General features: G+C 37.4%; 1 protein-coding gene across 1 annotated transcript; it reads right to left on the bottom strand.

Moving 5' to 3' along the window:
* Positions 1 to 8216: 8216 nt before the first annotated feature.
* LOC143550206 (uncharacterized) lies at positions 8217 to 11473 on the bottom strand. The gene is made up of 5 exons (XM_077040904.1): positions 11318 to 11473; positions 10938 to 11205; positions 10746 to 10836; positions 10506 to 10648; positions 8217 to 8395 (listed from the first exon to the last, which is right to left on the bottom strand). The coding sequence occupies exons 1-5, from the start codon at positions 11471 to 11473 to the stop codon at positions 8217 to 8219; spliced, it is 837 nt and encodes a 278-aa protein (XP_076897019.1).
* Between the last annotated feature and the right edge of the window lie 5474 nt (positions 11474 to 16947).

Below are 16947 nucleotides of genomic sequence, written 5' to 3'. Positions count from 1 at the left end.
TACATGAAGGAATATGTGGAATACACGCAGGCCCGCGCATGGTGGTTGCCAAGGCAATGAGCGCAGGCTACTATTGGCCAGGCATGTACTTAGACGCGCTAAAAGAAATCCAAAAATGCAAGGCATGTCAGAGATACGCGCCAAACACCATGCGGCCAAAGAACAATTTGATTCCAGTGACTTCCGCGTGGCCTTTCCACAAATGGGCAATTGATATTGTGGGGCCCCTGCCGCAAGCGCAAGGGCGAGTAAAATTTTTGGTAGTGGCAGTAGACTATTTCACAAAATGGGTTGAAGCCAAGCCACTAGCAAAAATCACAGCTGAGGCGATGAAGCAATTTATCTGGAGTCACATCATTTGCCGTTTTGGCCTTCCTATGGAAATTGTGAGCGACAATGGCAAACAATTCACTGACAGGAAGATATCTAGTTGGCTCAAAGAATTGCACATCAATCAAATCTTCACTTCAGTATACCACCCTCAGGGGAATGGCCAAGTGGAGCGCGCGAATCAAAGTTTGTTAAATGGGCTGAAGAAAAGGTTGGAGGGAGAATCCCATTCTTGGGTCGAAGAGTTACCTAATGTCCTGTGGGCGCACAGGACACTAAGCAAAACTAGCAATGGCGAATCCCCGTTTAGCCTAACCTATGGGACGGAGGCTATGATCCCAGCAGAAATTGGATGCCCATCCCATAGGGTGCTCATGGTGAGCAAGACTGATAACGAGCGCGAAAGAAGGTTGGATCTCAACTTGCTTGAAGGGCGCAGAGAAGCGGCTATCATCAGTGAAGCCAAATACAAGAAAAAGCTGGAAAAATATTATAATCAGCGCGTTAAAGAATGCCACTTCAAGAAAAATGATTTTGTCCTTCGAAACAATGAAGCAAGTCGCGCGATACCCTCAGGAAAAATGTCGCCCAATTGGGAGGGACCTTATCAAGTCTCAGAAGAATTGGGGAAAGGCGCGTATGCTTTGAAAGATTTGAATGGAAAGAAGATCCCGCGCGCATGGAACGCAGCACAGCTTAGAAAATGCTTCATGTAAAAAATCAAGTTTGTAATCAAGGCTTTTAAGCCATTATGAATGATGATTCGCGCTATCTTCAAGAATCTGTTCTATTACCTTTTGCATACATGTTTCACACTTCCTTTATTTTTGAGCAATATGACAACACTATATTGACATCAAAACAAAAATAAAGCGAAGTAAAACATACATGCGCGAGCCTCAAGCTCAAACGCGTTAACGAGTCTTAACTCTAAAACGTCAGGGCCTTAGCCCAAAAATACGAGCCTTAGCTCGAAACACTCACAAACATCTATCCTACGTCCTGCGCAGCCTGATCATAAAAATCCCTAAACACAACTAAGGCAGACTACATGCCAAAACATAGTTGTTAAGGTCTCAGGTCAAGGTCGCGCATGGAATCATGGTGGATATCTGAGTAACACATGCCGACATGTAATGGCTAAAAACTCATAATTTCCTATAAAAATTGCGCGATAACGTCGCGCAAAAAAGGAATAATGAAACGCCAGCGCACGTGTCAGCATAAACAAGATACTGCAAAACCACTTACAAAATATGACAATGGTTAGGTGAATAATTTCCTCACAACCTTGTTCTTATTTTAACGTGCGAGCATATCTTATATTTACACAAGCAAACATGAAGAGATGAATGGAAATGCGCAAGATGTGAAAAAGGGAAAACAAATTTCATTCCATAGCATTGAAATTTACAAGTGTGATGAGTTACAAATTACAAGTATAACAAAAAACAAAAAAAAGAAATATTTTGATGAAGGGCTTCTCAAGTCTCCACGTCCACGTCAGCCTCTTCATCACCCTCAACATCCCCCGCGCCACCATCATCGCCACCAGCCCCCTCGCATTCATCGAGCAACTTCTTTAGCGCGCCGAGGTCGGGCTGGTCAGCAAGCGCAGCTATCTGCAAATCATAAGAAGAGTATTGGGTACAAAAACACTTGGAAAAAAACTCAAGAAAAACTCATTAAGGTCAAAGTACCTGCTCAAGGATGGGGATGGGAGTATTCATATACTTCTCCCCCACCGCAGCCATGTCCGCGCAGGCCGCGTCGCTCTGATAAGGGTACTCGGATGGGTTCTTCTTCAACATGCCATATTCATAGCCATCCGTAAACCCTTCAGCTCGACCCACCAGGCGGGCGGCAGCATTGCAGTCCATCACAAGGGCCTGAAACTCGTCTGAATATTTCATCGCGTAAGCGCAACGAGTCATGCCCTGTGAGATTAGCCATTGGCGATCCTGCGCGAGGCCAGCAACAGACGTCTCGAGGGCAGGAATCTGAGAGTTTAATAACTCAACAGTTTCCTTAGTTTGTGTCAGCTCCTCTTTGACGGACGCTGATGCCGCCATAACTTCTTCCTTCTCCGCACGCGCAAGATCGAGTGCTTCCTGGCTAGACGCTGCCGTCGCCAGGGCTTCGTCTTTTTCGGCCTGCGCGGCCGCCAGCTCCTTCTTTAGGTGCGCAACTTCGCTTTCCAAACTGGATTTGTCACTTATAGCTTGGATAACAGCTTGGTCACGCGCCTCCGCCTCCAGCTACAAGTCACGAGCGCGCCGAGAGTACTTGGCCGCGTCCGCCTCAGCAGCCTGCTGCTTCTCCCGCGCAGCCTGGAGCTCGTGCCCGCGCTTCACAAAAGCGGCGTTGGCACTTGTTCTGTTCTCACTGAGCTCCGCTTCGAGTTTCTCAGCTCGCGATCGAGCATCAGAAAGACTCCAAGCGGACACCTTCGCCTCTTGCTGGGACGCCGCGAGAGCATCACGTACTTTTATATAATCATAGTGAAGCTCTCGGGAGGCAGCAAAGAAGGCAGACCCAGCGGACAGATGATCGTTGAGCAGCTCCGCGCGGGCGCGTTCCTCCTGAAACCTCCTTTCAGTAGGAGGCACGGCATGAGCCCAGAAGTCCTCGCACACACCCATGGATTGGAAAGAGCTATCCTCTGTAATATTCCATCTCGGGTGGAAAATGCGATCGCCTTCCTGCAAAACACAAGAAATGTTATAAGTCATCAAAACATACTTATATGGAAGTACGCGCAGCGGAGCAACAAATGAAAATATACCTGCGGGGATGAAGCAGAAAAGTCAGCGCCAGCCCCACGAGAAGACTGCGCTGCGAATTCTTGTGGCGCTGAAGGGCTGGCGCGGACTCCGAAGGAGTCCTCAGCTTGAACCTCCTCATCCTCCTAATCTTCTTCAATAGGCCTCTTCTCCTGCGACCTGGAGGGCTCCAAACCAGTCTCGCGAGGAGGGCTGCGCGTAGGAGGAGGTGAGGGAGGTCTCGACACCGCCAGTTCGGCGCGCAATACGGCTTCCTGCTCCTTTATGATCCCAATAAGGGGAGACTCAGTACTAGCAGGAGCAGGAGCAGAACCAGCGGCGCCGGCAACGGCGCCAGGAGTGTCACCAGCAGCTTGTACGCCAGCTACAACTCCTATGAACAAATCAACAAGGAAAATTAGTTTATGACTTGATCTCAAAGGAAAAGTCAGAAGACAAAAGTGCAACATTTACCTTGGCGCAATTCCGTTCGCGAGGCGAACATCGCCATGAAGTCCATTCTACCCTTTTTTGAGGGTAGAACATTGGACTTTGAGGCAACCTCAGGAGCAGCCTCGACACCTTTTTGCGCCTGAGGTTGATCTGCTACCGTCGCCGGCCCTGCAAACATTCAAATGCGCAAACATTTAATAATAATTCAATCAGAATCGCGCTCATTGAACCATTATGGATAAGCAAAGTATACCTGTCGCAGGCGCAGCACTGCTTCTCTCTTCAGCCGCGCGAATGGAGGAGGTGACGCCGCCATGCCTCAAGTGGACAGGAGGTCTACCCACTTTCACAGGCAGGGAAGCCAAGGAAATCTTGGTGGTAAACACCTGGGTTTCCTCAGGTCCCTTCGCTTGAGCATGGGGATGAGCGACAGGGGCGTCATTTTTTTTCTGTTTCTTACTGGCCCCTGCGCCAGTTTTCCCCTTAGCTTTGCGCTTTAGTAGGGGCGCCTCCTCTTCCTCCTCCTCTTCTTCCACGAGCTCCAGCTCGTAGTTTTCAAGCGCATCTACAATACGCGCAACAGAAGTGTTAAACCAAATATGATATCATAAGGGCATAAACATAGGTACAAAGGCTTACCAGGCGCATCGCTGTCAAAATTAAATCCCAGATCAACAGGGATGAACATGTCATCAAAGCGATCTGGGAAGCCCACCTCCCCAATGCCCAGCGCAACGGAGCCACCCTCCACTTGATCATCGTAGGCGGCATGGACATACTCCTTCGTCCCTACACAAAACAAGGCAAATGATATCAGCAAAACAAATTAAATTCGCGCAGGAGTAATGCAATGAGTTAACTTACATTGGCCATCCACTTGAATAACAGGCTCCGCCGCGCTGTCGGCCCACCGCCTGCTCATGCCGACCCCCACCAGCGCCTCCTCACAAATTTTCTTGGCGGGGGATGGTTTGGCGGTCAGTTTCTTTACCCAGGCGCCAACTGGGATCTTGATAACATCCACATCCGCAGGCGCAGAATCGATCGCGCGCATTGCCATGCGGATGGGAATCACGCCAGCCCTGATGTAGAAGAACCTCTCAGACCAGTCATGAAGGCTCTTGAATGAGACGGTGCTGCACTTAACCTTCTGACTGCGAGGAATAAATGAAAACCAAGAGACCTGGACTTTTGGCTTGTAAAAAAACTGAAAGCGCCGAGGGGTGGGCTCCTCGCGCTGAGCTTTGCACATGAACTCAAAATGAGTCATGCGCACAAGTCCAAATGGATGGACTTGGGATATATATGAATCCCAAAAAACTGAAGCACCGCGCCTACAAACCTTGTCATCGAAAGACGAAGGTTGCAGTGGGTGAAAAAATGGGAGTATAATGAAATATATCCGGCAGGCGGATTCGCCGCCGTTTGCCCGGCCGTAGGCAACATGCAGCCAAACACAAGGAGAAAACCCTGAGAAGAGATGAGGCTGTCGAGATCGGCCTGCCTCAATTTGCAGGGGATTTCATTCCACCTCTTCGGGGCCTTGGTCCTCCCTACCTCCTCCGATGTGGTCTCAACAACCCTCTTCCCCTTGCCCTTCTGTTTCAATGTCGACATCACCACAGATTTAACACGGCGTCTTCTGGAGGCGATTGAGGTGAGTGAGGGGGTTGAGGAGTCTGAGCTATCAGACATACAACAATCACGGCAGCAAGCACTCGAGTATTCGAGAGCAATAAACAGAAGCTCTGAAAATAAACAACAATGAAGATGAAGATAAAATTTTTCTAAGGGCTTGCTTTTATAGGCCCAGGAAAGAGAAAAATCGGCACTGTTCGGACTTCACGCGCCCCCACTCGCAGGTATGAGCCAACGCGGGCGCGACACGTGTCCCTGACACTGTTTGAGGGGACATAAACGGACATGGAACAGGCACGGAGCAGAGACGCGCCCCCACTCGCAGGTGCAAACCAATGCGAGCGCGACACGTGTTCCTGACAGCTGTGCGAAGAGACGTGAAAGGCAACTGTAGCACCTCGAGCACACGAAACGCCTGACACGTTTCCGGCGCACGTCACCACTAACCAACCACGTGTTTGGACGTTTCGTTTCAAATCAAAAGGATAGAATTTCGCGCAACGATGAATGATAAGAAGAAAAAGACAAAAAACCTACCCAAAGAGCAAACTATTAAGTCTAAAATCTGTCTTCCCTCGCTCGCGCGAGGCAAGACACACATTAGACTGGGGGGGCTTGAAGAGGTATGTACCCGCCTCAACATCGACCGGGGCAGGTCAACCCACAAGATATATACAAGACACTGGAAATCAAAGATATTATGAAGGCACAAAACCAAAACTTATGCGCACAGCGCATATCACATATGCTCAAGCATCACATGCTTACACATATCACATATGCTCAAGCATCACATATGCTCACGCATCACATATGCTCATGCATCACATATGCTCGCGCGTATCACATGCTCACGCACCATATATGCTTAAGCATATCACATCGTGCGTGGCGCATCCGCGCGCGGCGCATATCCCATGCTCGCGCATCATACATGCCCATGCATATCACAATTGCGCATGGCGCAGCTGCGCCACGTGACGCGTATTACATGCTTGTGCGTATCACATCTGCGCATGAAATATCTGCGCGTGAGAATAAAGAGAAGACTTTGCGCGCCCTCAGGGCAAGCGCATATCACGCATGCATATAATCAACCTTGTCCTTATCCAAATCAGGATTAGGGCAACCTTGATTGTGCACGTCAGACAACCTTCCAGAAGGTATCTTTTTAAGGAATAAGAATATGCTGATGTTGACAGATGCCAATGAAAGGTGGACAACTCAGCAAAACCTATGTGCTACCACGTGGTTATAACCAATGAGAAAGCACCAGGTGTCCCAAAGGACACGTGGCGCAGATCAATTGGGGAAGGCCAACAAGGCTGAGCTCAATCAGTGGAAACCCTAGCACTATAAATACAGCATCAACTCCACAAGGAGAGGACAATCATAGACACATTCATTCAGACACAATCATTGAGAAAACATTCAGACTCTCAATACAATCACAATCATACAGAGTAACATACACAATCATATACAGAGTATTCAGCTATTAAGCAATACTCTCCAGATTCCCTTACTCTCACATTATTATCTTCTCCTACAAATACTTATTCTCACGCCGGAGGGTTACCCCAAAGAGGACCCTTCTGTCCCTTTCTGAGGGGTAAGTTAACGGCGCTGTTCATTTTGTAGGTGGAAGAACACAGATCCAGGAGAACCATCGGTGAAATAGTACAATCAAAAACCCGAGGAAAGTAGATCTGCTACCAGTGAGTAGATCCACGTTTCTTCACTGCCAGAATAGTTATAATTGATTATGCAAAATTGGAGTTAGCAACGTTGCATATATTAAATTGATAGAAATTGAATGGGTATTACGACATTACGACACATATAATACAATAATGTTTCATATATTCATTTGAATGGTTTGTGTTGGATTGACAATATATTGGAGAGGGTTTTTTATACCCTCCCGAAACGGTCATTTACACCTCAGCTATCCGGTGAAACAACGCAATGGTTCAACAATCAGACGTTAGGGTTATGATTGACGGTTGAAGGCGATATGATCAGAAAATATAGAAGCATAAAACATGGCTTTCACGTACATCCACTTGACGAAGACATTACAAAGTCACGCTCCCTTCAGGCGGTGGCCTGGACCAGTTAAGGTCATGTGTCTTGCAACGTGTCAATGGCGGTTCATCACCCGACGCGGCTCCCGCTATCCAATAGTACCCGACCACCATCCTTTCCACGGCTGAGTACCACTGAATATGGTTGTTCAATACTTCTCTTGATACTAATTTTGTTTGTCAAGGGACGGCGGAGGAGGCGATGCGGAAGATGATGCCATGATCATTTGGTTGTGATCTTCATTCTTCGGCGACATCATTGATGGGGTGAAGAGAATGGATGGTACGTGATAATGTATTTATAGGTTTGGGAAATGTGGCGGTTGTCGGTTATTTACGGTTATTTAGAAGGTGGTTACATTAAAGAATGACACGACACGACACGACGTGTGAACAATACGTTGTTTAGTTTTTAAATGAAACTAGGGTATAGACCCGCGTGACACACGGGTGGAATAACATGTCACTAAACATATTCAACTTTAACATCAAACATATTACTTGTTTAACTATTAATACTTGATAGATTTACATTGAGACTAAATACATAGCCATACAAACCAAAAATTAATACATTTACATTGTCATTATAACTACCAAATTATATCAACAAAACAACAGTAAAACTTCCAAAACATATCAACAAAACAACTAATATCATTTGCTAGTAAACCATCATAAACATCTTCAAAACTTCAACCAAAAGAAAATCACATTTGCTAACACACCTGGAAAATGTTACAACACAATAGCCGATTATATAAAATGTAAACTAAACAAAACAACATGTATAATAATTAGTAACATATAAACATTACTAAATTGTTATATTGAACCAATAAATCTTAACTTTCAAATTAGAGTTATTAGAAACTGTAAATAGGTCTTGAACATCTACTAATTGTATTAAATCTAAGAACAATATCTAATGAATTTATATTTTACCTTAAAGTTCATCATCAGAATCCAAATTGTCTGGAAGATCTTCATAATCACTCTCATAGTTAGCACATTCTTCTAACCATTTCACCTTCAAACTAACTTCCGCTTCCAACTCAAGATGCGTAAGTTCTTTTCTTGCATTCGATAACTTCAACAGGTCAAGCTCTCTCAACATCACCAAATCTTCACATGACAATAATTGTTTAGGCTTAAAATTCTTATACTCTCCATTCTCAAACCAGATAACAACCTTGTTTTGATAAGGGTAAAAAAACCACTCACTTACATGTTCGTAAGGTAAAACCTATTGCTGAAGATCATGAAGAAAATCATGTAAAACATTTATTAGATTCGTTTCTTGTTGAGATGGAGAAATCTTCCTAAGACCAATCTGATGTATTTGATGTTTTAATTGATTATTGAACATCATGACGGATTCAATATTATCTTTTTCTATTGTGACTAAATTGCTAAACACGAATTGATACTTACGAAACATGTTACAAAATCTCCGGTTCATAATCGCAACCATTATCGGAATTTAGTTATGTTCAAAAAGTTAGGATTGTTAAAGAAGAAGAAGAAGGAGATTAAAATTGAAAATAAAAATACAGATTAATGAAGGGACGGTTGTATTGTTCCAACGCAGTTAATTATTATATCTATATGGTAATTATAATGTATAGTTAGCCTATACTTGATAATATTTAATTAGATATTATAAATATCATAAATACTTTAAGTTTAAAAGTAAATATAAAATTGGTATCTTATAAAACGAACTTTAAACATATAAGTTTATATCCAGAAATTTTTGGTTTATATTAACATTAAAAAGGTATTAATAATTATACATAAATTGGTATAGACTCGCGTGACACGCGGGTGAAACAACATATCAATACAAAAAATCAACTTATACATAGATTTAAGTTAACATACTACATCTTCATATTTTGTTACCAAAATATTTATAAAATTACATTGTCTTAAGATTCAAACTTCAAAGTTACAATAAGTGAATTGAAACAAAACAACCAAAAGACATTAACAAAAACACTAAACATCTTCTTTGATATTAAAACATCATAAAAGTCTTCAAAAGTTATACAAACATAAACTTCCAGTTCCTAACAACCTGAAAAATTATAAAAACAACACAATATTCAATTAAATTAAACTTAACATAACAACATGTTTAATAATTACTAACATCTAAGCATTAAAAATTTGCTATGTACAACCTACAAATCTAAAGTTCATAAAAATACCTATTAGTTGGTCCAAAAATATGTTGACAATATACTTCTTTTATTAAATCTATGAAGAATATCTAAAGCATTAATATATTACATTCTCCTTCGTCATCGGACAACAAACTTTCCAGATAACCATCATAATCACTTTCATAGTTTGCACACTTGTCTAACTATTTAACCTTCAAACCAACCTCCCTTTCCAACTCAACATGTGCAATTTCTTTTCTATGATTAGATAACTTCAACATATCTAGCTCTCTCAAAAGGGACAAATCATCACATGACAAACGTTGTTTAGGATTCAAATTTTTGTACTGGCCATTCTCAAACTTTATAACAACTTTGTTATGAAAACCTTTAGAGTATAAAAGAAGAATATGATGATGATGATGAATTAAATTGATAATTATAAAATACAAAATGAAGTGACGGTTTAGTTTCCAAAGAGGTAAATCATTATATCTATCTAATGAGTATATCATGCATAGTTACCATATATTTCAAATATTTTATTAAATATTATTTTTACTATTTTTAATACTTTAAGTTTAAATTGAAATACTCATATAAACAGTGGTATGTTAGTAAACATTTGAATCCGGATTTTTTTTGTATATATTAACAATAAATATTTATTTATAACTTAATAACAATTTTTAAGATATGATAACAAACAAAAGTATAGAACAAAAAAAGTATAGACCAAAAAAAGTTACATGATAACAATAAGTGTAGAATAGAACAATTTCAAAGACATGACAAATTCACTATGTTTTCATTCTACATTTTCAAATATCTCCTTGTACACAACATTTGTTGTTTTATTTGTAAGCTTTGATTCTTTGTCGAGTATCACTAATTTAATACCATCTCGATTCTTCACTCTTGACAAAGCGACATAAAGCTGACATTAGATCCAAAAGAAATCGACACATACACTTTCTCTAACAAAAATGAAAAATATACAACGACACATTAGTTTAAGTTAGTTACATTTAAAACTCAAGAAAATTAAAAACAGTTAAAATACTTACCTTTACCATCAGAACCGGTATAATACTTAACCCTACCAAACTGCAGAACAATAATGGCCTGGCCTTCATCAAAATGTTCAATTACATATTTGGAGAGCTCAGACGCATAATGATCCCATATTGTTAGATACACACAATTTCCACTTGAAATAAGAGAAGTGTTACAAATAGTAAAACGTATAAATCTTTTATTACAAAACATGTCAGCAAATGTTATGTTACAAACAGTAATAGTAATACCTTAAATCACATATCTCCATTGTACGCTTGTTTTTGTCCTTGACGTTTGAAGCATTGCTCTTGAACACATGAACCACGTGACCAATAATATCTAAAACAAACAAAAATAAATAAATAATTAATTAGCATATTTAAAGGATATCTAACGCTAAATATATAAATCAGTTTATTTGAATGAAAACTTTTATATACCAACTGTGGATTTCAAAGAAACATCTTTATTGATTAGTGATGCAAAAGAAATTATCTTAAAACCAAACAGCCGACTATCAAACTCTTCACATGGATTCACATGTGTGTTTGGTCCCAAAATCAATTTGTTGGAACAGTCAATGACACGGTAATTAGATCCGTTTAGACCAACGCTAGGATTAACTATAGTCAGAGTTGAGCTTTCCTTGAGGAATCTTTTGAACCTAAAGATATCCTGTTTGTAAACTGTTGTTTGGATACGATTCTCCTGTAATTAAAGCCAAAAATATATATGAGAATTTAAATTTCAAGTGAATCAATAATTAAATAAAAAAAGTAGAATCTGTAACATATATACAGATTGATAATTACATACGTACATTTTCATCCATGAGCAACATTTCGATCAGAAAATCCTCATTCACATTTTTATTGTCTTTTATTCTCCAAAGTCTTATAACTCTAACCTTAAGAGTTGATGGTGATGTTTTTAGAACATCAATCTCATTAAGCATGGTAAATTTCTGACCTTCCATTGTCCTATGAATAAAATTAAAATTCAACAGATTAGACAAAAATAATTGAAACATAAAAAAAAAATTCAAACGGTAGGAGCTTACATTGTAGCGGAATTTTAGAATTCAGAAAAGTATGATAAAGGCTTATGTGATTAGACTATGTTATATAGTAGGTTATAGAAAATATAAATTTTGGTAAACGTATTATGTTTAGAAACTTTCTAAATATAGTTTGAATTTAATTTAAGCGGTTAATTGTAATTCATTATTCCAAAAATAACCGATTGATAATTTTATTTAATTAAATCTATAATGTATTAGCATACAATAAAAATCTTTTAAATATTAAAGGTAACCGAAAACCATTATTAATAATATTAATATAATTACACCTGTTTATTGAATATATTTTTTTCCAAAAATAACAAATCGAATTGATTGAAAATTTAAATTTATAATGTATTATTAAACAAAAATATTTGATTTCAATATCTAAGGTTATAATTATTTTATTTTATTGTTATATATTGATTAATAAAATTAGTTACTGAAATCATTAATTCTTTACTTAATTGCTTAATCATTGTTATTATCGCCAAATTTAAAATGATTTGTTTGTTTTACAAAATCACAATTATGATTTAGAAAGCTTACTAAACTTATAATGTTAACAAAATTAAAAGTTTATGTTTTTTGATAAAACTAAAAATAAATTTGCCGGAAAATAAATTTAGACGGAAATTAGCCGGAAATCATAATTAAGATCGGACAAAGAAAACAATTATAAATTTAACACAAATAGATCATAAAATTGGTCGGATAAAAATTAATTAAAATAATATTTCCATATCAATACAAAAACCACCGGGAAAATAAGTTGAACGGAAATTAGCCGGAATTTCAAATATAAATATTTGAAAAACAAAACTATAAGAACAGGTTAGCCGGAAAATTTAATTACTAAGACAAAGAAAACAATTATAAATTATACAGAAATATATCAACAAATCGGAAGTTTGTTATGGATTGGAGGAAACTTTTGCAGGAAGAATCAGTCGAAATCATTAAACAAAAAAATTATTTACTGACCAAAAGAATCAGTAAACATCAGTAAACATAAAATAGGCGTATGACAGATTTGCCTGAACGATTGAGAATTTTTTAAATAAAACAACTGTATTTGCAAAATTGGATTGATAGTTACCTTCAATATAATCATCGGATAATCAAATCCCACTATTTCCATGTCACCAATCGGTTCGAATCCAAAGGTCACAAATAGGGCTCGTATTGTTGATAAATAATGTAGAGGTTCCATGGTGGATCTGAATGACGGATGTAGGATTCGTATATTCATCGGAAAGTTACACCGAAAATCAAAGGTAGAATTGATTGTAGATCTCGCCGTCGGAATTAGGGTTGGTATAATCATCGGGAGATTAGAGAGAGAATCGGTGGTGGAGATCAATATTTTTTGTGAAAAAAAAACCGAGTTTTGTTTTTTTGTGATTCTGGAGACCAGGACACGTGGCACAATATTAGACATTCTGGGATAGGAAACTTGTTGACTGGATTGCCAATATGAACAGCCTAGTTGAAGGTCATGTGTCCACATTGTAATGATTTAATAGTATTTAAAGATTTGATAAAAAATAGGGTTTCAAAATATGTATAACATATAGTTTTACTTGATTTGGGAGGGGGTGGGTTTATTTCCTTTTACAGATAGTGTGACTTACCTTTTTTTATTATTTTATTATATATCTAAAAGTATATATCTAAAATGTAATAGAGATAATTGTGTGATATGGTATGTATATATATCTACTTATTTGTAATAATAATATTAAATAATTTTAAACGTTTGATTAAACACATCACAACTAAATAATCGTTTTTAGAGGTGGCAATGGGAGTGGGTTGGGTTGGGTTGGGTTGGGTTGGGTTGGATTTGAGTTATGGGTCAGGATGGGTATGAGGTCAGGATGGATTTTTAAAATAGAGGGTTAGGTGGATATGGGTCAAGATGGGTAAAGCTAATCCATCTTGGCCCAAGTGAAGGTTGACATACAAAGGGTTTTAAAAACCCTTCAAAAAAATATTCAAAAAAACTATTAAAAAATAATAACTCAAAATATAAATAAAAAACGCAAAATGTAAAATATCTAAAATGTTTCCCCCGTCATCCTCGTTCATTAAAAAAAAAACCGTTTTGTACCGCTTCAGGTTTGAGTTTTTCGGAGTTTTTTTTTCGGTTCGTTTTTTTTTCATTTCGGTCGGTTTCGGTATCTGCTCGGTTTCAATGATTTCGGAAAGAAAACGCCTATTAAACCGATCACAAGAATACCAACTACAGTACCTATTATCCAAAGAGGAATTCTTCCAGTAGTATCGGCCATTTCCGCCACTTCCATCCACATTTCATCAAGTGGTCATGCTAGAGACATAAACAGTCATGGATAATTATGAGATGAGATCCTTTCGAAAGGGCTAAGAGAGAGAATACCTAGAATGATTAGTCTATTATTTTAGTTCTCTCTCGTTTTCTTAATTGAAGAAATAATTGGGAAATAAAACAGCAAGTACAAAAATGAGTAATAACCCCCAGTAGAGGCTGGTACGATTCAATTCAACATTTTGTTCGTTTGGGTTTGATTGTGTCGTAGCTCTATAATTCGGATTAGGTTTATCGTTGTATGCACTGCATTGCTGATATTGACCCCAAAAAAGAAATGGTAGGTACATCTAGGCCGTGAACAGCCAACCATCGCACTGTAAAAATTGGATAGGTTCGATCTATGGTCATTGAGGCCTCCTAAAAAGATCTACTAAATTCATCGAGTTGTTCTAAAGAATCAAAACGGCCGGTGATTAATGGAATTCCTTGTTGGTTCTCTGTGAAATAATTCGGTGTTTTCGGTTTCAGTTTTGTTTTAGTCAGTTTTTTCGGTTTCATTTCATTTTTTGTTTCGTTTTGATTCATTTTGTTTTATTTTGGTCGGCTACGTTTCAGTTTTTTTGTTTTGTTTTGGTAAGATTTTTTTATTGCATTTCGCTATTTTTTGTTTCGTTTTGGTCAGTTTTTCGATTTCATATCGGTTTTTTTGTATTGTTTCGGTCGTTTTTCTATTTCGGTTCAGTTTCGTTTAAGTTATTTTGTTTCGTTTGGTCGGTTAGGTGTTTTTGATTCGTTTTGGTCCGGTTTTTAAATTGCATTTAGTTTTTTTGTGTTTCCTTTTGGTCAGTTTTTCAGTTTCAATTCAGTTTTTTTGTTTCGTTTCGGTCGTTTTTCTATTTCGGTTCAGTTTCGTTTCAGTTTTTTGTTTCGTTTTGGTCGGTTCGGTGTTTTTGTTTTGTTTTGGTCAGTTTTTCAGTTGCATTTCGTTTTTTTGTTTCGTTTTGGTCGTTTTTCTATTTCGGTTCAGTTTCGTTTTGTTTTTTATGTTTCGTTTCGGCCGATTCGGTGTTTTTGTTTTGTATTTATCAACTTTTCAGTTGCATTTCGTTTTTTTTTGTTTCGTTTTGGTCAGATTTTCGGTTTCATATCGGTTTTTTTGTTTCGGTCGTTTTTCTATTTAGGTTCAGTTTTGTTTCGGTTTGGTCGATTCGGTGTTTTTGTTTAGTTTTGGTAAGTTTTTCGGTTGCATTTCGTTTTGGTCAGTTTTTCGGTTTCATTCTTGTTTTTTTTGTTTCGTTTTGGTCGTTTTTCTATTTCGGTTCAGTTTCGTTTTTGTTTTTTTGTTTTGTTTTAGTCGGTTCGGGGTTTTTTGTTACGTTTGATCGTTTTTTGGGTTTCGGATGAGTTTTGTTTCGCACGTGATAGCTTAGGTATTTTGAATTATATAAATTTTGGATAACTTGGATATTTTGTTTTAACCCATTTTAACCTATAAATGAAACTCAATTGTATATTTTCAACCCATCCTGACCCATTTGAAGAATTTTTATGATCCATCCTAACCCATTTTACTTTTAAAGTTTATCCATCTTGACTCAAAACAATCCATTTGGGTTGGGTTTGCCACCCTTAATTCGTTTCTTCTTTAATTATTCACTTGTGGCCTAATGGTAAAAGACTTGGTTTTTTTTAATGAATACCCAAATTTAATTCCCACTTATGACACTTTGGATAGATATTGACAATGAAATATTGGAGCTAGGCCGAGATTGTCATTTCAACCCACGTGATGACGTGATCATCTTCCTTCCATCCTCAAGAGCTAGGATACGTAACATAAGTGAGAGAGCCACTAGGCCTAACATAAATCACCTTATATTTATTTTGTCATAAGTGAGGCTTAAACTTAACATCTCAATTTTCTTTTTAAAATTTTTTAAATAAAATTTGTTTTATAGTAATTGATAATAGTATAAAGAGAACGATTTTTAAAAACAGGGTCAAATACATTTTATTCTTAACATGAAAATAGTGAGAAATCAATTTGTTGTTATTATTGGGTTTATTTTTATAGCTGTTTGCTGTTATTTTTTGTTCGAATTTGCTAATTTTCGATTATGAGACGTTATAAGTATTTGCTGATTTATATTTTGTTGTTATTATTATATATTTTCTTTTGTTGTTATAAGTATTTGTTGGTATTTGCTGTAATTATTTTGTTATTGATTTTGATTCTTTTGTTTTAATTTTTAGGTTTTTTTCTTTGTTATTACAAATCATTGTTTATGTATATTTGTATTGTAGTTGGTATTGTTTCTTACGTTCTCATTTTTCTATAAATTGGTATTATTTTCTACGTTCTCATGTTAAGATTAAAATATACATGAACCTGACCATTTTTTAAACCTTGAATTATTATAAACAGTCTAATGAATATCACATTGTTATTCTCTTCTTTTGTTAGAATACGTATGCAAACCTAAATAAATGAAAATAATTCATATAATAAATAAATAATTAAATAAATCAAACAAAACAAAAGAGCCAGAAACATTTGCTTGTTGCCATTAATCAGGTGTGTATTACAATATGATACAATGAGATGTACATATGTGAGAAGATAACTTGTAGAGAAAACCTAATCTATATTATGTATTGATAACAACAATAGTATATATTTATAACACCCCCCGTGGTTATCAACTTAAGACAGTTAAAGATGATGCCAGAAAAACCAGTGGGATAAAAACATAGATAATGGAAAGAAAGTGCAACGTGTATTGTTTCCCCCAATTTATATATCCGTTAAAATGGTAAATATCGACATTTTATGAAAGGTGCCCACTGATTTATATATCTGTTAAAACTAATCTCAACAATCAAAATCCAAAATCAATGAACTTAAATTCTTCTTATCTTTCCTACTAAAATTAAACTTCGTATTTTAACCCGACCCGGATAATTGATAACAAGTCACATTGGGCCGGGCCGTACTAGAAAGTTGAAACACGGATTTAAAAGTCCACACGGCTTTCTTGTTAATAATTAATAAATAAATATAAATAATAATAATAATATTAAATAATAACAGGAA

Source organism: Bidens hawaiensis, unplaced genomic scaffold, assembly GCF_021521415.1.
Source record: "Bidens hawaiensis isolate Kalapana, Puna unplaced genomic scaffold, B.hawaiensis_p1.1 tig00015937_1, whole genome shotgun sequence".
In the NCBI taxonomy this organism is placed as follows: domain Eukaryota; kingdom Viridiplantae; phylum Streptophyta; class Magnoliopsida; order Asterales; family Asteraceae; genus Bidens; species Bidens hawaiensis.
Note: the sequence above shows the minus strand (reverse complement) of the source record. Positions and strands in the feature narration are given on the sequence as shown.

Bases quoted from the DNA above. Each gene is read 5' to 3' on its own strand.
- LOC143550206 (XM_077040904.1), bottom strand. From the start codon at position 11,473: ATGGAAGGTCAGAAATTTACCATGCTTAATGAGATTGATGTTCTAAAA. The intron at 11,206-11,317 runs GTACGTATGTAA...CTTTAATTACAG, and splicing joins TGTTGCTCATGGATGAAAAT to GAGAATCGTATCCAAACAAC. The intron at 8,396-10,505 runs GTAAGTATTTTA...TGTCATGTGAAG, and splicing joins TACCGGTTCTGATGGTAAAG to ATTTGGTGATGTTGAGAGAG.